The sequence below is a fragment of the Prionailurus bengalensis genome, chromosome E1, assembly GCF_016509475.1.
Source record: "Prionailurus bengalensis isolate Pbe53 chromosome E1, Fcat_Pben_1.1_paternal_pri, whole genome shotgun sequence".
In the NCBI taxonomy this organism is placed as follows: Eukaryota; Metazoa; Chordata; class Mammalia; order Carnivora; family Felidae; genus Prionailurus; species Prionailurus bengalensis.
In genome coordinates, this window is record NC_057347.1 from 37,094,361 (window position 1) to 37,111,420 (window position 17,060).

The 17,060-nt window shown below is 55.8% G+C and overlaps 3 protein-coding genes across 7 annotated transcripts; 2 read left to right on the top strand and 1 right to left on the bottom strand.

The window, feature by feature from the left end:
- The first annotated feature begins 828 nt into the window (after positions 1 to 828).
- On the top strand, positions 829 to 4,456 carry SCRN2 (secernin 2). Of its 2 annotated transcripts, none has more exons than XM_043584214.1 (8): positions 829 to 925; positions 1,269 to 1,442; positions 1,687 to 1,868; positions 2,356 to 2,660; positions 3,112 to 3,327; positions 3,465 to 3,630; positions 3,732 to 3,912; positions 4,176 to 4,456. In XM_043584214.1, the coding sequence occupies exons 2-8, from the start codon at positions 1,269 to 1,271 to the stop codon at positions 4,332 to 4,334; spliced, it is 1,383 nt and encodes a 460-aa protein (XP_043440149.1). In that variant the 5' UTR covers positions 829 to 925; the 3' UTR covers positions 4,335 to 4,456. The 2 variants fall into 2 exon arrangements, with proteins under 2 accessions (XP_043440149.1, XP_043440150.1); XM_043584215.1 differs by having other exon boundaries at positions 2,461 to 2,660.
- A 504-nt stretch (positions 4,457 to 4,960) lies between these two features.
- Positions 4,961 to 10,160, bottom strand: LRRC46 (leucine rich repeat containing 46). Of its 3 annotated transcripts, XM_043584217.1 has the most exons (9): positions 10,061 to 10,160; positions 9,755 to 9,873; positions 9,558 to 9,663; positions 8,130 to 8,238; positions 6,919 to 6,965; positions 6,532 to 6,641; positions 6,263 to 6,332; positions 5,750 to 5,898; positions 4,961 to 5,451 (listed from the first exon to the last, which is right to left on the bottom strand). In XM_043584217.1, the coding sequence occupies exons 2-9, from the start codon at positions 9,762 to 9,764 to the stop codon at positions 5,084 to 5,086; spliced, it is 969 nt and encodes a 322-aa protein (XP_043440152.1). In that variant the 5' UTR covers positions 9,765 to 9,873; positions 10,061 to 10,160; the 3' UTR covers positions 4,961 to 5,083. The 3 variants fall into 3 exon arrangements, with proteins under 3 accessions (XP_043440152.1, XP_043440154.1, XP_043440151.1); XM_043584219.1 differs by having other exon boundaries at positions 5,771 to 5,898; positions 9,755 to 10,115; XM_043584216.1 differs by having other exon boundaries at positions 9,755 to 10,115.
- Positions 10,161 to 10,173: 13 nt separating this feature from the next.
- On the top strand, positions 10,174 to 15,970 carry MRPL10 (mitochondrial ribosomal protein L10). Of its 2 annotated transcripts, XM_043584221.1 has the most exons (6): positions 10,235 to 10,299; positions 11,961 to 12,117; positions 12,200 to 12,369; positions 13,684 to 13,848; positions 14,063 to 14,207; positions 14,992 to 15,970. In XM_043584221.1, exons 3-6 carry the CDS (start codon positions 12,265 to 12,267, stop codon positions 15,246 to 15,248), a joined length of 672 nt encoding a protein of 223 aa, XP_043440156.1. In that variant the 5' UTR covers positions 10,235 to 10,299; positions 11,961 to 12,117; positions 12,200 to 12,264; the 3' UTR covers positions 15,249 to 15,970. The 2 variants fall into 2 exon arrangements, with proteins under 2 accessions (XP_043440155.1, XP_043440156.1); XM_043584220.1 differs by lacking the exon at positions 11,961 to 12,117 and having other exon boundaries at positions 10,174 to 10,299.
- Positions 15,971 to 17,060: the final 1,090 nt, after the last annotated feature.

Here is a 17,060-nt window from a genome sequence, read left to right on the forward strand (position 1 = left end):
ATCAGAGTCCAAATCCCCACACCGGTATGTGCCCCCTTGGCCAAGACTTCTTCTTTGTTGTTTCAGTTTCACTATATATAAAGGCACACAATCTTTGGACTAGAAATTTCCAAATTTCCTTTCAAAGCTATTTTCCTATGAGTTTGAGCACTGTGGGCCAGAATCTACCTTTGGGGAGTCAGATGGGTTTTGAGCATACGTGCATTTAAAAAATGCATTACAGGCGCCTAGGTGGCTGGGTTGAGCATCGGACTTCCGCTCAGGTCACGATCTCGCTATTTGTGGGCTCGAGCCCCGAATCGGGCACTGTGCTGACAACTCAAGAGTCTGGAACCTGCTTCGGATTCTGTGTCTCCTTCTCTCTCTGCCCCTCCCCCATTTATGCTCTGTCTCTCAAAAATAAATAAATGTAAAAAAACACCTTTTTTTTTTAATGCATTAACTTAAGTTATCCCTAGACCTCCTTCCCTGTAACAATCTTTCAGATCTTATGCCCTGGGGGGGGAGGTAGGGCTAGGTTGCACCTTTGTTATTGAAACCAGGACGCTGCGAGCTGAGGTTTTTCCTCCCGATGCCCCAGCAATCCGCGCTCTCTAACAAATCTGGCCAGTTTTTCTTTCCTCTCTTTTTACGTGGGTTCCTTTCCACCTGCAGATACCCCTCCCCATGGTGTCTCGGCTGGAAGTGCCCGTGAGCCTTCCGAGCTAGGAAGGGCAGGCGGACGGGCAAGGTCTCCCACGCTGCTGCGCTCCAAGAAGTAGTATTGGCGCGCACCCTGGTGGAAAACTAAGGAACTGCAGGCGCTTGGTTCCGGCTCCGCCCCCCGGGCCAAAGCCTTCCAGGTCACCTGTGAGCCTCCGCCCAATGACCCGAAGCGGAGGCGGTGGCGCCCGGGACTAAGCCGGGGATCTTGGAGGGAGACAGGGTGAGGGGCAAACGGTATTGGGGAGGCGAGAATGTGGACAGAAAAGGGGCGAGGGAGTGGGGTGGGGTGGCGAGGGAGGTGGTCCCGCGACGGCACTGGTGGGTCGGGCTCCCCGTTGGGCAGGGCCCTGGGAGCTTGCGGTGTGCGCCCGCCTGCTGCCTCCCAAGCCTGGAGCCTGGGCTGTGCACGCCGCGCATCGAGTGTGTCCAGAACCCAACAGCAGTGTCTTCCCTGAGTGTCTGTTTACACGTGTTGGGAAGGGGGGGCTCCCTAGGGCTGAGCTCTGGCCAGGATGGTGGAGAGGCGGCGTGAGGGGGACACATGCACCTCCACCTCTCCCCAGATGGCTTCGTGGAGCTCTGACACCCCGTGTTCCTGCGATTGCTTTGTTTCCGTGCCCCCGGCCTCGGCCATCCCAGCTGTGATCTTTGCCAAGAATTCCGACCGACCGCGGGACGAGGTGCAGGAGGTGGTGTTTGTGCCGGCAGGCACTCATGCCCCTGGCAGCCGGCTCCAGGTGGGTTAGGCCTTATGGAGGCGGCGGGAGGTGTGGTCGATCTAGGCATTCTTCTAAGACCCTCCTCCTCTGCGCCTCGCACCTGGCAAGTCCCCGGATGTGGTGGGAAGAGCGTGACCTTCCAGTCTACCAACCTGGACCTGGCCTGTTAGTTAGCTGCTGTCCACCTCGGTTTCCTCATCTGTACAATGGGAATGATAAAACCCTTTCTGAATGGACTCCCTCTCTCCTCCCTTACCTGCAGTGCACCTACATTGAGGTGGAACAGGTGTCAAGGACTCACGCTGTAATCCTGAGCCGCCCTTCTTGGCTGTGGGGGGCTGAGATGGGCGCCAATGAGCATGGTGTCTGCATTGGCAATGAGGCAGTGTGGACCAAGGAGCCAGTTGGAGAGGGGGAAGCCCTACTAGGCATGGACCTACTCAGGTGCGGACCCTGCCTTCCCTCACCTCTACACACTGAAAGGCTGAGAGCCGAGGACAGACCCAGGCCATCCTCCCCTCCCCTCAGCTAGATTCACCAGGGCCTCCTCCTTTTTGTCCCCCTTGCCGTCACCAGAGAGGCCACCCCTGCTCCTCCTCTCTCCTGGCCCCATCGCCACAGTCTGGTAAGGAGCTCGCGAATGTGGCCACTTCTGGGCCTCTCCTGGCCCAGAAATAGGGCAGTGGTTTCAAATTTCTTTTTTAAATAGAAGTACTTTTTTTTTTTTTTTTTTCCCCTCCCAACTGAAATCTCATACGGAGTCCCGATTTACAAAACCAGTAATAGCAGAGCAGCTCTGGTTGAAGAGAGGCTGGGGAGCTCGGGCCCCTTCTTTCTCTGAAACCACGTTTGAGGCCTCTCCCTGGGACCCTCAGAGAAGAACCTGAAAAACACCCGCCTAACTGCGCTTTAATACAGCCAACTCTGGCAGAGTTTTTTGTGTGACTTGGGCCTCTCTGGGCGCCTTCCGTCCATTGGAGCTTCCGTCACCAGCCACTGACGCTGCGTTCCCCTTCCGTGCCTCCCTTCGTGCCAGGCTGGCTTTGGAACGGAGCAGCTCTGCCCTGGAGGCCTTGCGTGTGATCACAGACTTGCTGGCGCGCTACGGGCAAGGGGGCAGCTGCCGGGAGGACCCCACACTGTTCTGCTACCACAACACATTCCTGCTGGCTGACCGGACTGAGGCGTGGGTGCTAGAGACGGCAGGGAGGCTGTGGGCGGCACAGAGGATCCAGGGTGAGAGCCCAGCGCCGGGGCTCGCCTCCCAGAGCTGTCCCCTTTTGCCAGCCTCGGGAGGGGGTGGGAAAACCATGGGTGAAGGGCAGGGCGGATCCACGTGCAAACTTCTCACTGGCAGGCACACCCAAGGAAGGTGGGAAGTGAGCCCAGTGGGGAACTTCTCTCCCCACTTTAGCTGCTTAAATCCTCTTGTACTTTAGCTGGCCGCCTCCTCTGGGGAGCCTTCCTGGACTCCCTGGTGGTCAAGTTTCCCCCTTATACGCAAGCAGGTGCCTTTTCATCACGTGCACCACGGTTGCAAGCTCACATTTATTTCTGTGATCATTTTGTCTGTCTCCCCCTCCACGGGGGCAGGTCCGTTCTCTTCACCATCATCTGCTTAGCACCTGGCACAGAGTAGGTGCTTAATGACAAATGAGCCCCCCCCCTCCCCCCTACTTCTCCACAGAAGGGGCCCGTAACATCTCCAACCAGTTGAGCGTAGGCACGGACATCTCGGCCGAGCACGCAGACCTTCGGACCCATGCCCTGGCCCAGGGCTGGTGGGATGGGCAGAGCACTTTTGACTTCGCTCAGGTCTTCTCCCTGACCCAGCAGCCTGTGCGCATGGAGGCTGCCAAAGCCCGCTTCCGGGCCGGGCAACAGCTTCTGCAGCAGCAACAAGGTCAGTGCGTGGACGGCGGTGGGTGGGGGCCAGGAGGGCCACAGTGGTGCCAGCCTCTCTCCTCTCCCACAGCTTTGATCCAAGGCCAGAGGTCCCCCTTCTGCCCGGAGGGCCCCTCAGCCTGTCCTCCTTCGCAGGGGGCATCACGGCAGAGGTGATGATGGGCATCCTCAGGAACAAGGATAGCGGCATCTGTATGGACTCTGGAGGCTTTCGCACCACGGCCAGCATGGTGTCCATCCTGCCCCGGGATCCCACACAGCCCTGCGTCCACTTCCTCACCGCTACTCCAGACCCATCCAGGTGAGAGGAATGGGGGCGGGGAAGGCGGGGGAGAGGGTGCCAGGCGGGGGAAGATCGGGGGGACGTGATAACCTTTGCTCCCTCCATCTCTGTCCCGTTAGGTCAGTGTTCAAACCTTTCATCTTCGGGGCGGGGGCGGCCCAGGCCCCCCAGGTGCTGTCCCCCACTTTTGGAGCACGGGACCCTGTTCGGACTCAGCCCCGATTCCAGACTCAGGTGGATCGCCGGCACACCCTCTACCTCCGGCACCAGGTGGCCCTGGGGCTGATAGAGAGCGAGCAGGTAACCCTCGGGGAATAGGGGCTACTCTGGGGCCATGACTCACTTCTCCCGCCCCCGGTCGGGATTCTGGAAATATGAGGGGATCTGGGAGGGGAGGAGAGACTCCAGAGTTGGGGGGAGCGGAGTCTTTGCCTTCCAAGCCAGCTGCCCAGGAGAAGACCGGGTGCCCTGTCCTTCCTCCTGCTTGTGGCAGATGGCAGGCGTCTCCCCTCCGTCCAGAGGGAAGCCTGTCCCTGGGACCCATCTCTACCTTTCCTGGGCAGGATCGGGGGCAGCAGCTCCGGCAGAAGCAGCGGGATCTGGAGCAGGAGGGCCTGGAGGCTGCGCGGCGGCTGCTGGCCGGGGAGCAGGTGCCACCCCCACAGGAGCTGGGCGGCCTCTTCCAGGCCTTTGTGGAAAGGGAGAGCCGGGTGTATGCCTGAGCACCACGGGGCCGGGGTGGGCACAGGACCCCAGTGCAATCCCTTTGCTCCCCTCAGCCTTGTTTTGGGTGGCCAGCTCGGCCTTTGCCTCAATAAAGTATGTTATTTCCCTGTTCAGTGAACTTGATCCCAGGTCTGGCAGGGGCAGGAGAGCCAAATGAGGACAAAGGACAGCCCTGAGCTGGCTACAGGGCTTCTGGTGGGCTTGCCAGGCAGCACAATCTTCTCACTTGGGTGATGGAGAAGGTTGTGGAAGGGGCCTGTGAGGAGAGGTGCCCCCCCCCCCCCCAGGTGTGTGAGCGCGTGTGTGCAAGAGATCAGGCCTGGCACAAAATGGGGCTACTATTTGGGGAGAATTAGAACCGCGGGGTTTTGGGTCCTTGGCTTGAGCCTTGGAAGGGCAGTCCCTGGGAGTGGCAGTGAGATGGCATCTACCACAAGGTGATGCCCACTCAGGGCCCAGGAAGCTGGGGGGGAGGGGTTGAGGTGTGCCAGCCCTTTGGGTGGTTCCCGAAAGGCCAGACGCGTGTTCTTTAGAATCAGGTTCTGTGTTTCTGTGACTGTTTCCCACTACCCTGACGGCTTGCTTCCCCTGAGATGCCCCCCCAAGTGACGTGAAAGACGCATTCAGGGCCTGGAGACATTTTATTGGGGTGGGCTCCTGCCACAGGAGAGGGGTCTGAGAAGGAGACCCTGTTTCTTCCCCGTTCCTTGTTCCTGTGGCATTGCTGATAGGGAGGGGCTGCACTTCATTTCTTGACTCTTTTGGTCACCATTTTGGTTGTGCTGGGGGCCCCAGCCAGTGAGGCCTTGGGGGCCGTGGCTGCTCGGGCCCCCTTCTTTGCCTGGACAGTGCTTTGCTGGCTGGAAACCAGAGGGCAGGGTTTCTTGGTGGCAGAGGTGGCTTGTGGCAGGGAGGCGGGCTTGGGGGGTGTCTCCTTCCTCTGCGTGGGAGTGACAGAAGGACTGCCGTCCCTAGCTGGGGCCCCCCCGGGCAGCTGGGGGAGGTCGGTGAGGGCGGGCTTTGTCCCCATCCTCAGAAGGTGCTCGGTCAGGGCTGCCTGCTGCCTGAGTTCCTTGTGTCTGCTCATCTCCTGCTTCAGCTCCTCGAGGAAGCCTGCGAGGGGCCAAGATGGGAGGCGGCAGATGGCTTGGCAGGACGGCCCCTGGGCTGAGGCGGGAGTTCTCTGGCCGACACCCTGCCCAAACTAACCCTCTGTCGGCCCTAATGGGGAGGGTGAGTCGCCTGCACGCCAGGCTGATACCTGGCCCCGGCTGTACCATCCTCTGTCCCAGATGCTGGTCTGGGCCTGGGGCCTCCTCCCTCGCCCCCCGCTGCCATCTTAGCTTCCCCAGTGCCCCGCAGGGCAGAGGTGAGTTCTAGGGAGGGCGCAAGCCTTGGAAAGCCCGGCCACCTCGCTCTGTGCAGAACGGACCACTCAGCTCCGGGAACTCCTCGTCCTCGTCGCTTGAGTCTTTATCCTCCTCGTCCGAGACCCAGCGCTCTAACACAGGCTGCTTGTCCAGGTCCAGGAGCAGCAGCAGGGCTTCTGTCACTAGCTCCCTGCAGGGCAGAAAGGGCAGAGGCTACCCAGGAGGGCAGCCCCGGGTGGGGGGCCTGGGAGGGCGTGCAGGCACAAGCCATAGGAACCGCACCCAGAGGGGTGGTGTTCACAAGCTGGGAGACGGGCCTGCGCTCAGCCCCAAAGAGCTAAGGGCTGGCTCCATGTGGACCTCTGGGCGGGGGGGGGGGGGGGGGGGGGGGGGGTGGAAGAGAAAAAGCGGCCCACTTGAGCTGGGGTGAGAGACGAGAAGGTGCCACGGATGGTGACCCCGAGTTTGCAGGCCGAGAGGGAGTCCGTGTGGAGTTAAGAATACGAGGAGCTCAGCCATCACCCCATTTCTTCCCACCGTCAATGCATCCTCACCTGTACCCATCCCGGTTGGTGCAGCTGTTTCCACTCAGGTTGAGGATGAGAAGGCTCTGCGGGAATTCATCTGCACACACCAAAGAGAGGGCAGTGAGAGTCCCATACGCGCCTTCTGGCCCAAAGCCACTGCCTCTTTTCCACCTCCCAGGACCCGCAGAGGCTTTGCCGCCAATACAAGCATAGGGAGGTGGTGGCAGAGGGGAGGGAGGGAGAGGGAGGGTCCTGCCCAAGTCTTAGCCCGTGAGCCGGGGCAAGGACATTCCTACCCAGCTTCAGTGTTTCTATCAGGTTCTCCGAAAGGTCCAGAAACTGGAGATGTGGGAGGTCATGGAGGTTTTCCACCTGCCTGATTTGGTTTCCTGCCAGAGACAGGAAGCTGCAGGGGAAGGGAGGGGTGCAGAGACAGAGCTGAGTCACAGAACCGCCAAAGGAAGGGAGGAAGGCAGCAGGCACTCGGGGCCCCTGGCTGAGCAGCCACACAATGGATGGGGACACATGGTCTTCCGGGGTGAGAGAAGCAGAGTGAGGCTTGCGGGGTCCTGAGCTGACCAGACGTTGGGCTTGGAGATGTCTGAGCCGGTCAGTTCTCTGGGGCGTCCCCGTGTTTCCCTCCCGACCCCCTCCCCACGGGCCTGAGCCCTGACCCCACGTACCGCAAGGAGGGGATGCAGGCCAGGTTCTCAATTCGCTGGATCTTATTCTGCAGAAAGCAAATGAGGTGGGGAAACTAAGCAGACCATGTCTGCTCTTGCAGCTGGAGGGCTGGCACCCTGGGAATAATCACCCCACTCCTGGAACTGGAGTTGTCACTACCTCGAAATGATTTGCTTTCTCTGGGTGGATGGTTAGGGGTGTAAACTTAGGGGCTAGCTAAACTTTACATTAAAGTATACCCTGCTCACCCCACAACCAAAGAGTGACCTGGAAATCAAGAAGGAAACCAAGGGGCCACGGGGAAATAGGAAAAGCCTTGGTCGTGGCTTATGTACACGGAGGGAACAATGAACATATATTACTTTGATTCCGGAGGTTTCTGTGAAGAAAGGTTAGGGCACTGGATATATTCAACCTGGAGGAGTTGAATATGTATATCCAATCAACCAACCACCCACTACCACCAGACAGCCTTCAGGGTTCTAAAGGATGCAGAGGAATCTTCTGGTTCCCTCTTTCATTTCCTCAAAACAGGAAATGGGCTCGAGCTATAGAACACGGGAGATTTAGGGTAGACACCAAAAAGAACTTCTAAACCAAGGGAAGTGTCTGACATACACAAGAAAAACAGTGATTCAGGAGCATGCTCAGGAGATCTTTTGGGAGGATTGGTCTTTCAAGAGAATTCCTGATTCATCTGGGAACATTTTCTTTTCTTTCTTTCTCTCTCTCTCTTTTTTTTTTAAACGTTTATTTATTTTTGAGACAGAGAGAGACAGAGCATGAACGGGGGAGGGGCAGAGAGAGAGGGAGACACAGAATTGGAAGCAGGCTCCAGGCTCTGAGCCGTCAGCACAGAGCCCGATGCGGGGCTCGAACCCACGGACCGCGAGATCGTGACCTGAGCTGAAGTCGGACGCTTAACCGACTGAGCCACCCAGGTGCCCCAACATTTTCTTTTTTAAAGAAGATTTTATTTTTAAGCAATCTCTACCCTCAACGTGGGGCTCGAACTTACAACCCTGAGATCAAGAGTCACATGCTCCACTGACTGAACCAGCCAGGTGCCCCCTCTGGAACAGTCTCAATGAAGGTCTGCCTACCTGAACACCAGGGAATGGGCAAGATGGCCTGACTGGTTGCTTTCACATTAAACAGACTTGGTCCACAGAGGGCAAGGGGGGAGGGAGAGCAGGAGGCAAGAAGGTACCGCTTGCAGATAGAGGCTGTGAAGATTCTGGAGGCCCTCGAGGTTGCTGATAGCAGTAATCCCCTCTCGGTCCAGGCGGACAGTCTGCAGTTCAGCAAGAGTGTGAAACCTGGGGGAACAGTCAGCAGGTGGTGTAACAGATCCCGCTTCGGTGGTCCCTTGGCAGGGAAGATGGGAGGGGGTAGGAAAGGGTTTTCGAGCTAAGTGGCTTGGCTGAGATGTCAGGACTTCTTGACTCATGAGGCAGTGTCCAGATCATGAAACCAGGTCAACCTGGAGACCTGGATCTCGATCAGTAGCACCGGGAAGAATCAGAGGGTGAGAGGAATAGGACCCTTGGATTGGGAAATGGTTGAACAGCTTATGGTTCCCAGAGAGACTCAGAGGCCAGGGAAGGCTTCCCTGGGCCAGCTCAGATGGTGGAAGCGGGCACTGGCACAGGGATGAGACAATCTCTGCAGGAATATCCTTCCTCACTTCCCTTTCGAGTGGTCCATGGAAGGAAAATCACTTGATTCATCCACTCATTCATTAATTCCACAATATTTACTGAGTGCCCACTGGAGACCAATGAGAGTCCCTGCCCATCACTATTAGGGAAGCAGGCCAAACATCTAGGACAAGTGGGTGACAGACACATGAAGGGACTAAGGGGGTACATGGACTGTGCACTGAGTCCTCAATAGGGGAGCAGGGAATGCTTCCTGGAGGCGGTGACGTACAAGTAGGAGTTAGCCAGGAAGGTGAGAGGGGGATGAGGAGAAGGCATTTCAAGCAGAAGGAACAGTATGTGAGAATCCAGGCGTTTTCCAACTTTAGTTGCCCACGAATCCCTTGGGGGTCTTGTTAAAATGCAGATTCTGATTCAGTAGGTCTGAGGTGGGCCTGAGAGTCTTCATTACTAACAAGCTCCCAGGTGCTCAGCACCATCTGAAAAGGTGCTAAGGTGTGAGAACAGAGGGTCTTGGAGGAATTGTGGAGAATGGCGAAAAAGGCAGCAACGGTCAACTAGGGTCATGCTAGGGTATTTGGATTTTATCCTGGAAGTACTAGGGAGCCAAGGAAGGTTCTACCAGGGAGTGCCTGATCAGATTTGTCATTTAAAAGGATCACTTTGGCAACCATATGGGGAGCCTGGACTGGGGGCAGGGAAACTGATGAAGAGTTTATTGAGAGACGATGGCTTACTTAAGAGCCTTATTCAAGGCAGTTGAGCGGGCACGGTAAAAAAAAAAAGAAAAGAAAAGAAAAGAAAGAAATAGAATACTGTTTAAGGAGGCAAAGTCGATTGGACATTACCACTGACTGGATGCGTGGAGTAAGTAAAGAGAGGGACAAAGATGAGCTGAAGAAACAGTACAGCTCAGGGGACTGGTCATTCTGTGTGTTTCAATTGTCCAGCGCCCTTCTCCTCCCGCCGGCACTCACATCTTCTCTGACAGATCCTCATCCTCGGGGAAGGCCAAGTTCCGCTTAGTGATAAGGGTTTCAGTGATGCACACGCCTCCTTCCTCTGGACTCTGGGCAAAATTACCTGTGAAAAGACGAGAACGATTCCCTTATTCTTGGAAGCCTGACCCTACTGTTATCCAACTGTTCTGCCCACCTCTCCATCCCCTACTCACCTCCGGGCATGCTCTAAAGGCTACTGGCCTGGCGCGGGATTAGCACGAAAGGAAGCAGAGCAACTTAGTCCCCGGGATGGCGGAACCCAGGATGGTATGAGAAGAGAGAATTTCAGAGACTGGAGGGACAAGGGAAAGTTGATTCAGAGCAAATTAATGAGGCGGGGTAGAAGACAAAAGTAAATCGAGGAGACGGGTCTGGAGTTTGAGGGGTGCAGAGGGGCTTCGCTAGTCCCCAATGGGGGACTGTGGGCAGAGAGTGGAGGGTGAGGATCCCGAGAAAAGAGCGGTGCGGCAGAGGCTAACCGTCGTTGCTAGGAGACTGGACGCCAGTTGGGGCGTCAGGGAGCGCGGACTAGGCGTTCCTGGGTTTAGCGCGCATGCGGATTACTGCTCCAGCTGGCGGATCCGGCGGCTGCTTCCGGCCCCAGGGCTTCCCACAATCCTTAGCTCCTTCTGTCTCGCCCGGCTCCTTGCTGTTCTTCCGGTGGAGATGGCTGCGGCCCTGGCTGGGAAGTTGCGAGGGAGTCTCCTGCCCCAGGCGGGTAAGGAGCGGCCCAGGTCCTCACGGCGCGTTCCGGCCGGTGCTCTTAGTTCTCCTCTCCCCTCCTCCACCACTGATCCCCTTCCGTAATCTCTTACTCCAGACAGCTCTCGATGACCCCAGACACCAGCCAGATCGCTGGCCTCCTTCCTCCAGCTAATTCCCTGTGACTCCAGATACTAGTGATAACAGCAGCGCAGCAACAACGTCAGCGACAACTGCTGTATTTCTTCCCTATGCCCGAGTACTCTTTCCTTTTCTGGGTTTCTATAGCCTACCACCTGGCTCATGCTCGCCTCCAGTTTCCTTTGCTGGAACCACTGCCCGTCCCGACCTTGGCGCTATGCCACCTTTTTACGGTCTCAGCTTAAATGTCATTTTCTCAGGCCTGCCCTGGCCACCTTCTGCAAGGCAGAAATCTGCATTTTGCACCCTGTTTATTGACCCCCTTTGCCCATCATGTAATTTTGCATTTGTTTATTATGTGTCTGTCTCCTGTGTTAGACTTCAAACCCCCTAAGGGCAGAACCATGCTCATTCACCATCGCCAGCAGGTGGCGTGGTGTGGGCGTTAGTAGGCATGAAATAGATGTTTGTTTAATGAATGGTTTTGAGCACATGATACAGGCCAGGCACAGTGATAAATGATTTACGTGTATTATCTCATTTAAATCTTAAAGCTTGTCATGAAGAAGTCATTACCATGGCCTCTTTACAGGTGAAGAAGTTCAAGTTTAGACCAGTCGAGTGACTGGTCAAGGTCACAGCTAGTAAGTGGCCGAAGCGAGATTGAAATCTGGTTCCATCTGATCCAGAGCCCTGTGTTCTTAGGTTTTGTGGCTGCTGGCCATAAAACCTCTCACCCCAGCAGACCTGCATGCTCCCTGTTAGAACCACCTTCTAGCTGAATTTTCCCTGAGATTCCATCTCAGTCTTGGGAAAGGCTGCAGGTGGGAGGCTCTAGCCTGGGTCCATTTGTCCAAGATGAAGGGGTCACTTGGGCTTAGGGCTTTCAAGTGGCTCCCTTGTCTTCCGAGGGCTACTCTTCACCGATGGCTGCAAACAAGAAGAGAGGCAAGGGAGGCCTGTTTGGGGGAGCTGTGAGCACTGTATAACTTCTTTTCCCTCCTGCTTCAAATCATGGGAGAAGGCTTCAGAGCAGTGCTGAGAGCAGTGGTTTTGCGACATCAGCATGCATCTGTAACCCCTGCAGGTCTTATTAGGACACTGTTTGCTGGGCTCCCTTCCAGAGCTCCTGCTTCAGTAGGGCTAGGACAGGCCCTGAGAACTTGTATTTCTAACACGTTCCCCGATGATACTGATGTTGCTGGCTGGGTGGGAGGAGTGCACCTTGAGAACCACTGGCTTAGACCAGGGGTGGGCATGTTGTGGCAGGACTGGTCACCATGTTTTAGAAATAAACTTTTATTGGAATACAGCCACATCTGCTTGTTTCGTATTGGCTATGATTGCTTTCCTGATACAGTGGCATGGTTGAATAGTGGCGACAGACCGTATGGTTCTCGAACTTAAAATATTTACTCTCTGGCCATTTTAGAAAAAAAAAATTGCTCAACCCTCACTGCCCCCCCCCTTTTTTTTTAATGTAGTCAAAAGACTTTTCCTTTGTCCTCATCTTTTCCCCCATCTCTGTGCATGAAGAAGAGCTGGCGAAATGGGAGCCTCCAAGGATCAAGCAGCTTATCTAAGGTCGCCCGTTAAAGAGAAGTTTGGGGAGGTTAGGATTCCTAGCAGACAATTCCTTGTTCCTCTCTTGTGTTGAGTCTAGCTCTGTGAGCTGTGGTTGGCTTGCCCAGAGGTGAGCTTTTTCTCCATCTGAAGCCCGCCGACTAAGGACTCCCAGAGGGCACCCATCACAGCATTGCTGTTTCCCCTCCCAGGCCGGCTGCCCACCCGCCAGACTGTCCGCTGTGGCTCCAAGGCTGTTACCCGCCATCGTCGCGTGATGCACTTTGAGCGGCAGAAGCTGATGGCTCTCACTGAGTATATCCCCCCCAAGCCTGCTGTCAACCCACGATGCCTACCATGTCCTCCCAGCCCCCCGCAGGAGGTAAGGAGGAGACTGTCCTTGGTGCTGTGATGCTGGCCATAATGAAGTAGTGCTCCAGGACACAGCCCTCCACGTCGTTACTTCCCCTCTTTGACCCTGTGGTCCACATGCTTTAACATGAAACGTGCACTTGGTTCTGCTTGGCGTTTGGGGCTCCGTGGATCGGACAGGCCTCCTGGATTTCCTGCATTCTTTACTTGCCTCCAAAAATGTGTGTATGAAAAGCTATCCAAGGGGCGCCTGGGTGGCGCAGTCGGTTAAGCGTCCGACTTCAACCAGGTCACGATCTCGCGGTCCGTGAGTTCGAGCCCCGCGTCGGGCTCTGGGCTGATGGCTCAGAGCCTGGAGCCTGTTTCCGATTCTGTGTCTCCCTCTCTCTCTGCCCCTCCCCTGTTCATGCTCTGTCTCTCTCTGTCCCCAAAATAAATAAACGTTGAAAAAAAAAAAGAAAAAAAAAAAAAAAGAAAAGCTATCCAAGCAGGTGGGGGTAGGGGAAAGGATAGCTCCTGTCTTTTTTTTTTTTTTTTAAGTTGATTTATTTATTTTGAAAGAGAGCGTGCGTGCGCACGCAAGTGGGAGAGGGACAGAGAGAGGCAGAGAGAATCCCAAGCAGGTGGAGTGCTGTCAGCACAGAGCCCGATGTGGGGCTCGAACTCACGAACCATGAGATCATGACCTGAGCCGAAATCAAGAGTCGGACACTGAACCAACTGAGCCACCCGGGCGCCCCGTGTCTCCTGTCTTGAAAGGGCTTGAAGTTTCCATGTTTTCCTAGAGAAGTGATAAGAGAGTGTTTGTCCTTAAAAAAAGAACAGAAGGGCCAGTGGAGAATTTGTAACTCCACGCTCATTGTCAGGTCCACAAGCTGTCAACTTTGAGAAACACGGTCTTCAGAAAATGAAGTCTTGTCCTGTGCAAATGCCTCAGTTCTGAATTAATGCTGCCAAAGAATGATCTTGTCTTTATAATTGGTAAAATCCCTCAACACGAGTACAGTGTCAGAGGGATAAAGTAATTTTGACCACATTATTGTCAGATGTTGACTGGGTCAGATGGGTGGCCAGTTCAAGGGGATGAGCGTTCTCAGGTTTGAAAACACTGCTGTACAGACCGTCGTTAGCTGATGAAAATGAAAGGGTGGGGTGGGAGACGGAACTCGACTTGGGAGGCGGGGCCCCAACCCACCCGCTTGTACACAGATCTTTCCCATGTTTGGGCGTCACTGAGAGCCCCAGCACCCGTCCCTGAGGGAATAAGGGGTACAAGGAGAGAAGGGCAGCTTATGTCCCCTTGGTCATTCCTTCCTGACTTCAGGACACAGGCCTTATCCGGCTCCTCCGTCGGGAGATAGATGCAGTTTTCCGAGACAACCGAATGATAGCTGTCTGTCAGAATGTGGCTCTGAGTGCCGAGGACAAGCTTCTCATGCGGCACCAGCTGCGGAAACACAAGATCTTGATGAAGATCTTCCCCAACCAGGTAGGCAGCAGCCCTCTGGTGTGGGTGCCCGGATTCCCCTGCCCCCTGCCAATCGGACCCCGCCGTCCCTCCCCACTCCACAAGCCACCTTCCTCCAGTCTGGCGCCTAAACTGCAGTTAGGGGCCGAGGAGACCGTCGGCTTGCACCCTCGGCACCACCCGGCCTGTGATCAGGCCACTGGTCCCCAGTGAGCCCTCTTTCCTGCCGTTCCAGGTTCTGAAGCCCTTCCTAGCAGATTCCAAGTACCAGAACCTGCTGCCCCTCTTTGTGGGGCACAACTTGCTGCTGGTCAGCGAGGAGCCCAAAGTCAAGGAGATGGTGCGCATCTTGAAGGGTGTCCCTTTCCTGCCCCTGCTAGGTGAGCACGCACCCCTGCGGGTTGAGGATGGGGGCGAAGGGGAGTGGGGGCTACAGCAGCCTGGTGCCATCTGCTGAGTACATGTGGGTAAGACTGCGGACATCCTTGGCAGGGACATCCTCTCACGGATGGGGCCTGAGTCAGTAGCGCCATTTGTTGAGGGCCGCCTGTGTCAGTCCAGAAGCTGTGCTGGCTCACTACCCTGCGTCATATCTGCACTGGGTGGAAAAAGAGGGGAGGCAGAGAGAGGGCCCTGCAGGGAGAGAGTTCAGACACCTTGAGACTAGCAGTGGAGTAGGGGTGCTGAAGTCCACACAGACGGAGAAACTCAAATAGCCCAGGTCAAGGGCACTGAGGGACAGTGAGCAATGTTTCTCAGAGCCCCCCCTCCCCCGCCCCCCGCCGCCCCCCCAAAGGTAAGAATCCTCAGAGGTGATTCTTCTATAGAGAAGACTGGTTTCATAGGTCTCTGTGGACCCCCTGCCCCCATACACACATGCTCCTTGGTTCTTTTAAGAAAGGTTCGGCAACAATGACTTAGTGGGGGTTGGGCCAGGTGGATGTCTTACGTAAGGGTTTTCTAGGCAAGAGTTAGGAAAGAAGAGAGGGGCTCGGTCCCAAACAGAGTGGCAGTGGGGTGGGGCTGGAGTGAGAACCAGATCGGGGGGGAGGGTGGGAGGTGAGGCAGGGCGGCAGAGCGCGCACTGGAACATCAGGGCGGAGCATTGTTTTCGGAGGAGGGGAGGCGTTTGTGGGGAGCCCAGCTAACCCTGTGTTCTTCCAGGTGGCTGCATTGACGACACCATCCTCAGCAGGCAGGGCTTCATCAACTACTCCAAGCTTCCCAGCCTGGCCCTGGTGCAGGGGGAGCTGGTAGGAGGACTCACCTTCCTCATGGCCCAGACCCACTTCCTGCTTCAGCACCAGCCCCTGCAGCTGACTGCCCTGTTGGATCGGTACATCAGACAGCAACGTGAAAGGGACGCCGTCGTGCCAGCCAGCGGGCAGCCTGACCCTCCTGACCCTGTTCCGGACTCATAGCCAGCCTGTTGTACCCAGCCTGCCCACAAACACACTGTACCCTTGCCGGCCGTGCCATCACCCATCAGAGATGTGGAAGAACTTGGGGTGGGGAGTGGCATGCGTTCCCCGACTTCACTGACCACGACCTCCTCAGATACAGGGCCACTCAGAGATGGGGAGGCGCTCCATTACTCCATTTCCCGGTGGAGGCTCTTAATCAGCGTCTTTGTCCCTAGTTTTTCCCAACCGGAGACCTCATAGAAGCAGTCTTTCAGCTCTCCAGGTCCAAGGCAGAGAAGCTGAGCAGATGAGGGCATTGCTCTCTGCTTCTGTGTCCACTGTCCCTGGCTGCCCGTGTCTCCCATCCTATCCCCTCGTGGGTCCAACGCGCTGGAATAGCTCACCTGGGTAACCGTGCTGAGAATGGCATCTCTGGAGAGCCTGTTGTGCCTGGCTCCGGGCCCACCACTTTACATGCTCTTCCCCTTGTCACAGAGAAGAAAACTACGAGGTGGCGCAGTTCGACAGCCAGCCCCAGGTTGTGCAGCTGATAAGAGGCAGAACAGGACTTGAATCGGGCTCTGTCTGCTCTGAAGACCTTGCCCTGGATCTCTGCCCTAGACCTTCCTCATTAGGGTCCCGGTTGTGCCTAAATGTCAATTCTCCACCCTCGGGGTGTGCCATGTTACGGAAGAGGTTGGGAGCACTGCTTTGTGATAAAATGAAATGCATTTTACTTACTCTGTTTTTGCTGTTTGCAAGCTTATTCTCCCTGTAGACGAATTCTCAGGGCCACCCTTGACTCTCACTTCCTCTCCTAGAAAATCCTTCCTCTTTCCATGTCCAGGTCTCTTCCCTCCTGGGACCAATCCCACAAATGGCATCTCTTACATGCTTGTCCTTTTGAAAGCAGCTTCCGGCTTTGCCCAGTAGCTAACCTATCCCAAGTGGTTCTGAGCAAAAGAGCTGGGGCAAAACAGAATTCTGTATTAGGAGGGGGTCTGGAGGCTCTCAAGTGGGAGGCCTCCTCCAAATCTTGGAGAACCAGAAGTTGCTAATGAAGGAGAGAGAATGCTTAACTAGAAGCCTGCCCTTGTCCTTGACTGGCGTGAGCAAAGTGGCTGTCAAACTTTCCTCCCAGACTTGGGGCAGTGCCACAGCTTCCTCAGTCCTGGACAGGCACCGTTCTGGCAGTGACGGTGCGCAGCAGCTCTTCTGTGGCCTGGTCCAGGACCAGCTTCCCACAGTGCCCAGCACTGTGCTGTATGCCCCGGGGATGGTTGATCGATGTGAAGTGAATTAAAAGGCCCTTGAGGCTTCTGGGTGTCAGAGCCCATCTGGCCAGTACCGCCCAGTGCTCTCCCTGACTCCAGAAGCCTGCCGGGTGCCAACAATGCCCTCCCGGGGCAGCAGGAGAGGTGCCGAGGCTCTGAATGGCATGGCAAACAGGCATCTCCTGAGAGATGTGTAAGATCCTGGAGGGTAAACCAAGGCCTGGGTGGGGCTGAGGTCAGAGAACCCTGCATTGCCTCCTTCACCTGCTGGCAATGCCTGAGGCCCCGCCATTAAAAACCCACTTCTTTCCAGAAAGCAGCTTCACTGTCCTTAAAGGCGTCCGTCCTTTTCACATTCATTTTAATGTGGTTCAGACCTTTCTTAAGGGCTAATTTTTTATTAGAATTGAGTACTGTGCTAAACACAGTACTCCAGCAGAAGAGCAGAGGTGCTCAGAAAGGGAGGCCGGGGGGACCTGAGTGGCTCCAGCTAGCCCTTTCCAACAGCCAGCTGGTTACTGCTGCAGACCCTCTCCTGATCCAGAGACCATGCCAG

Coding starts and splice junctions, on each gene's coding strand:
- MRPL10 (XM_043584220.1), top strand. CDS start 10,248: ATGGCTGCGGCCCTGGCTGGGAAGTTGCGAGGGAGTCTCCTGCCCCAG. Junction 10,300..12,199: donor GAGTCTCCTGCCCCAGGCGG/GTAAGGAGCGGC, acceptor TTCCCCTCCCAG/GCCGGCTGCCCACCCGCCAG. Junction 12,370..13,683: donor CTCCCAGCCCCCCGCAGGAG/GTAAGGAGGAGA, acceptor TCCTGACTTCAG/GACACAGGCCTTATCCGGCT.
- LRRC46 (XM_043584217.1), bottom strand. Junction 6,333..6,531: donor GATAGAAACACTGAAGCTGG/GTAGGAATGTCC, acceptor TGGTGTGTGCAG/ATGAATTCCCGCAGAGCCTT. Junction 5,899..6,262: donor ACCAACCGGGATGGGTACAG/GTGAGGATGCAT, acceptor TCTGCCCTGCAG/GGAGCTAGTGACAGAAGCCC.
- SCRN2 (XM_043584214.1), top strand. CDS start 1,269: ATGGCTTCGTGGAGCTCTGACACCCCGTGTTCCTGCGATTGCTTTGTT. Junction 1,869..2,355: donor CTAGGCATGGACCTACTCAG/GTGCGGACCCTG, acceptor CAACTCTGGCAG/AGTTTTTTGTGTGACTTGGG. Junction 3,913..4,175: donor GGCTGATAGAGAGCGAGCAG/GTAACCCTCGGG, acceptor TTTCCTGGGCAG/GATCGGGGGCAGCAGCTCCG.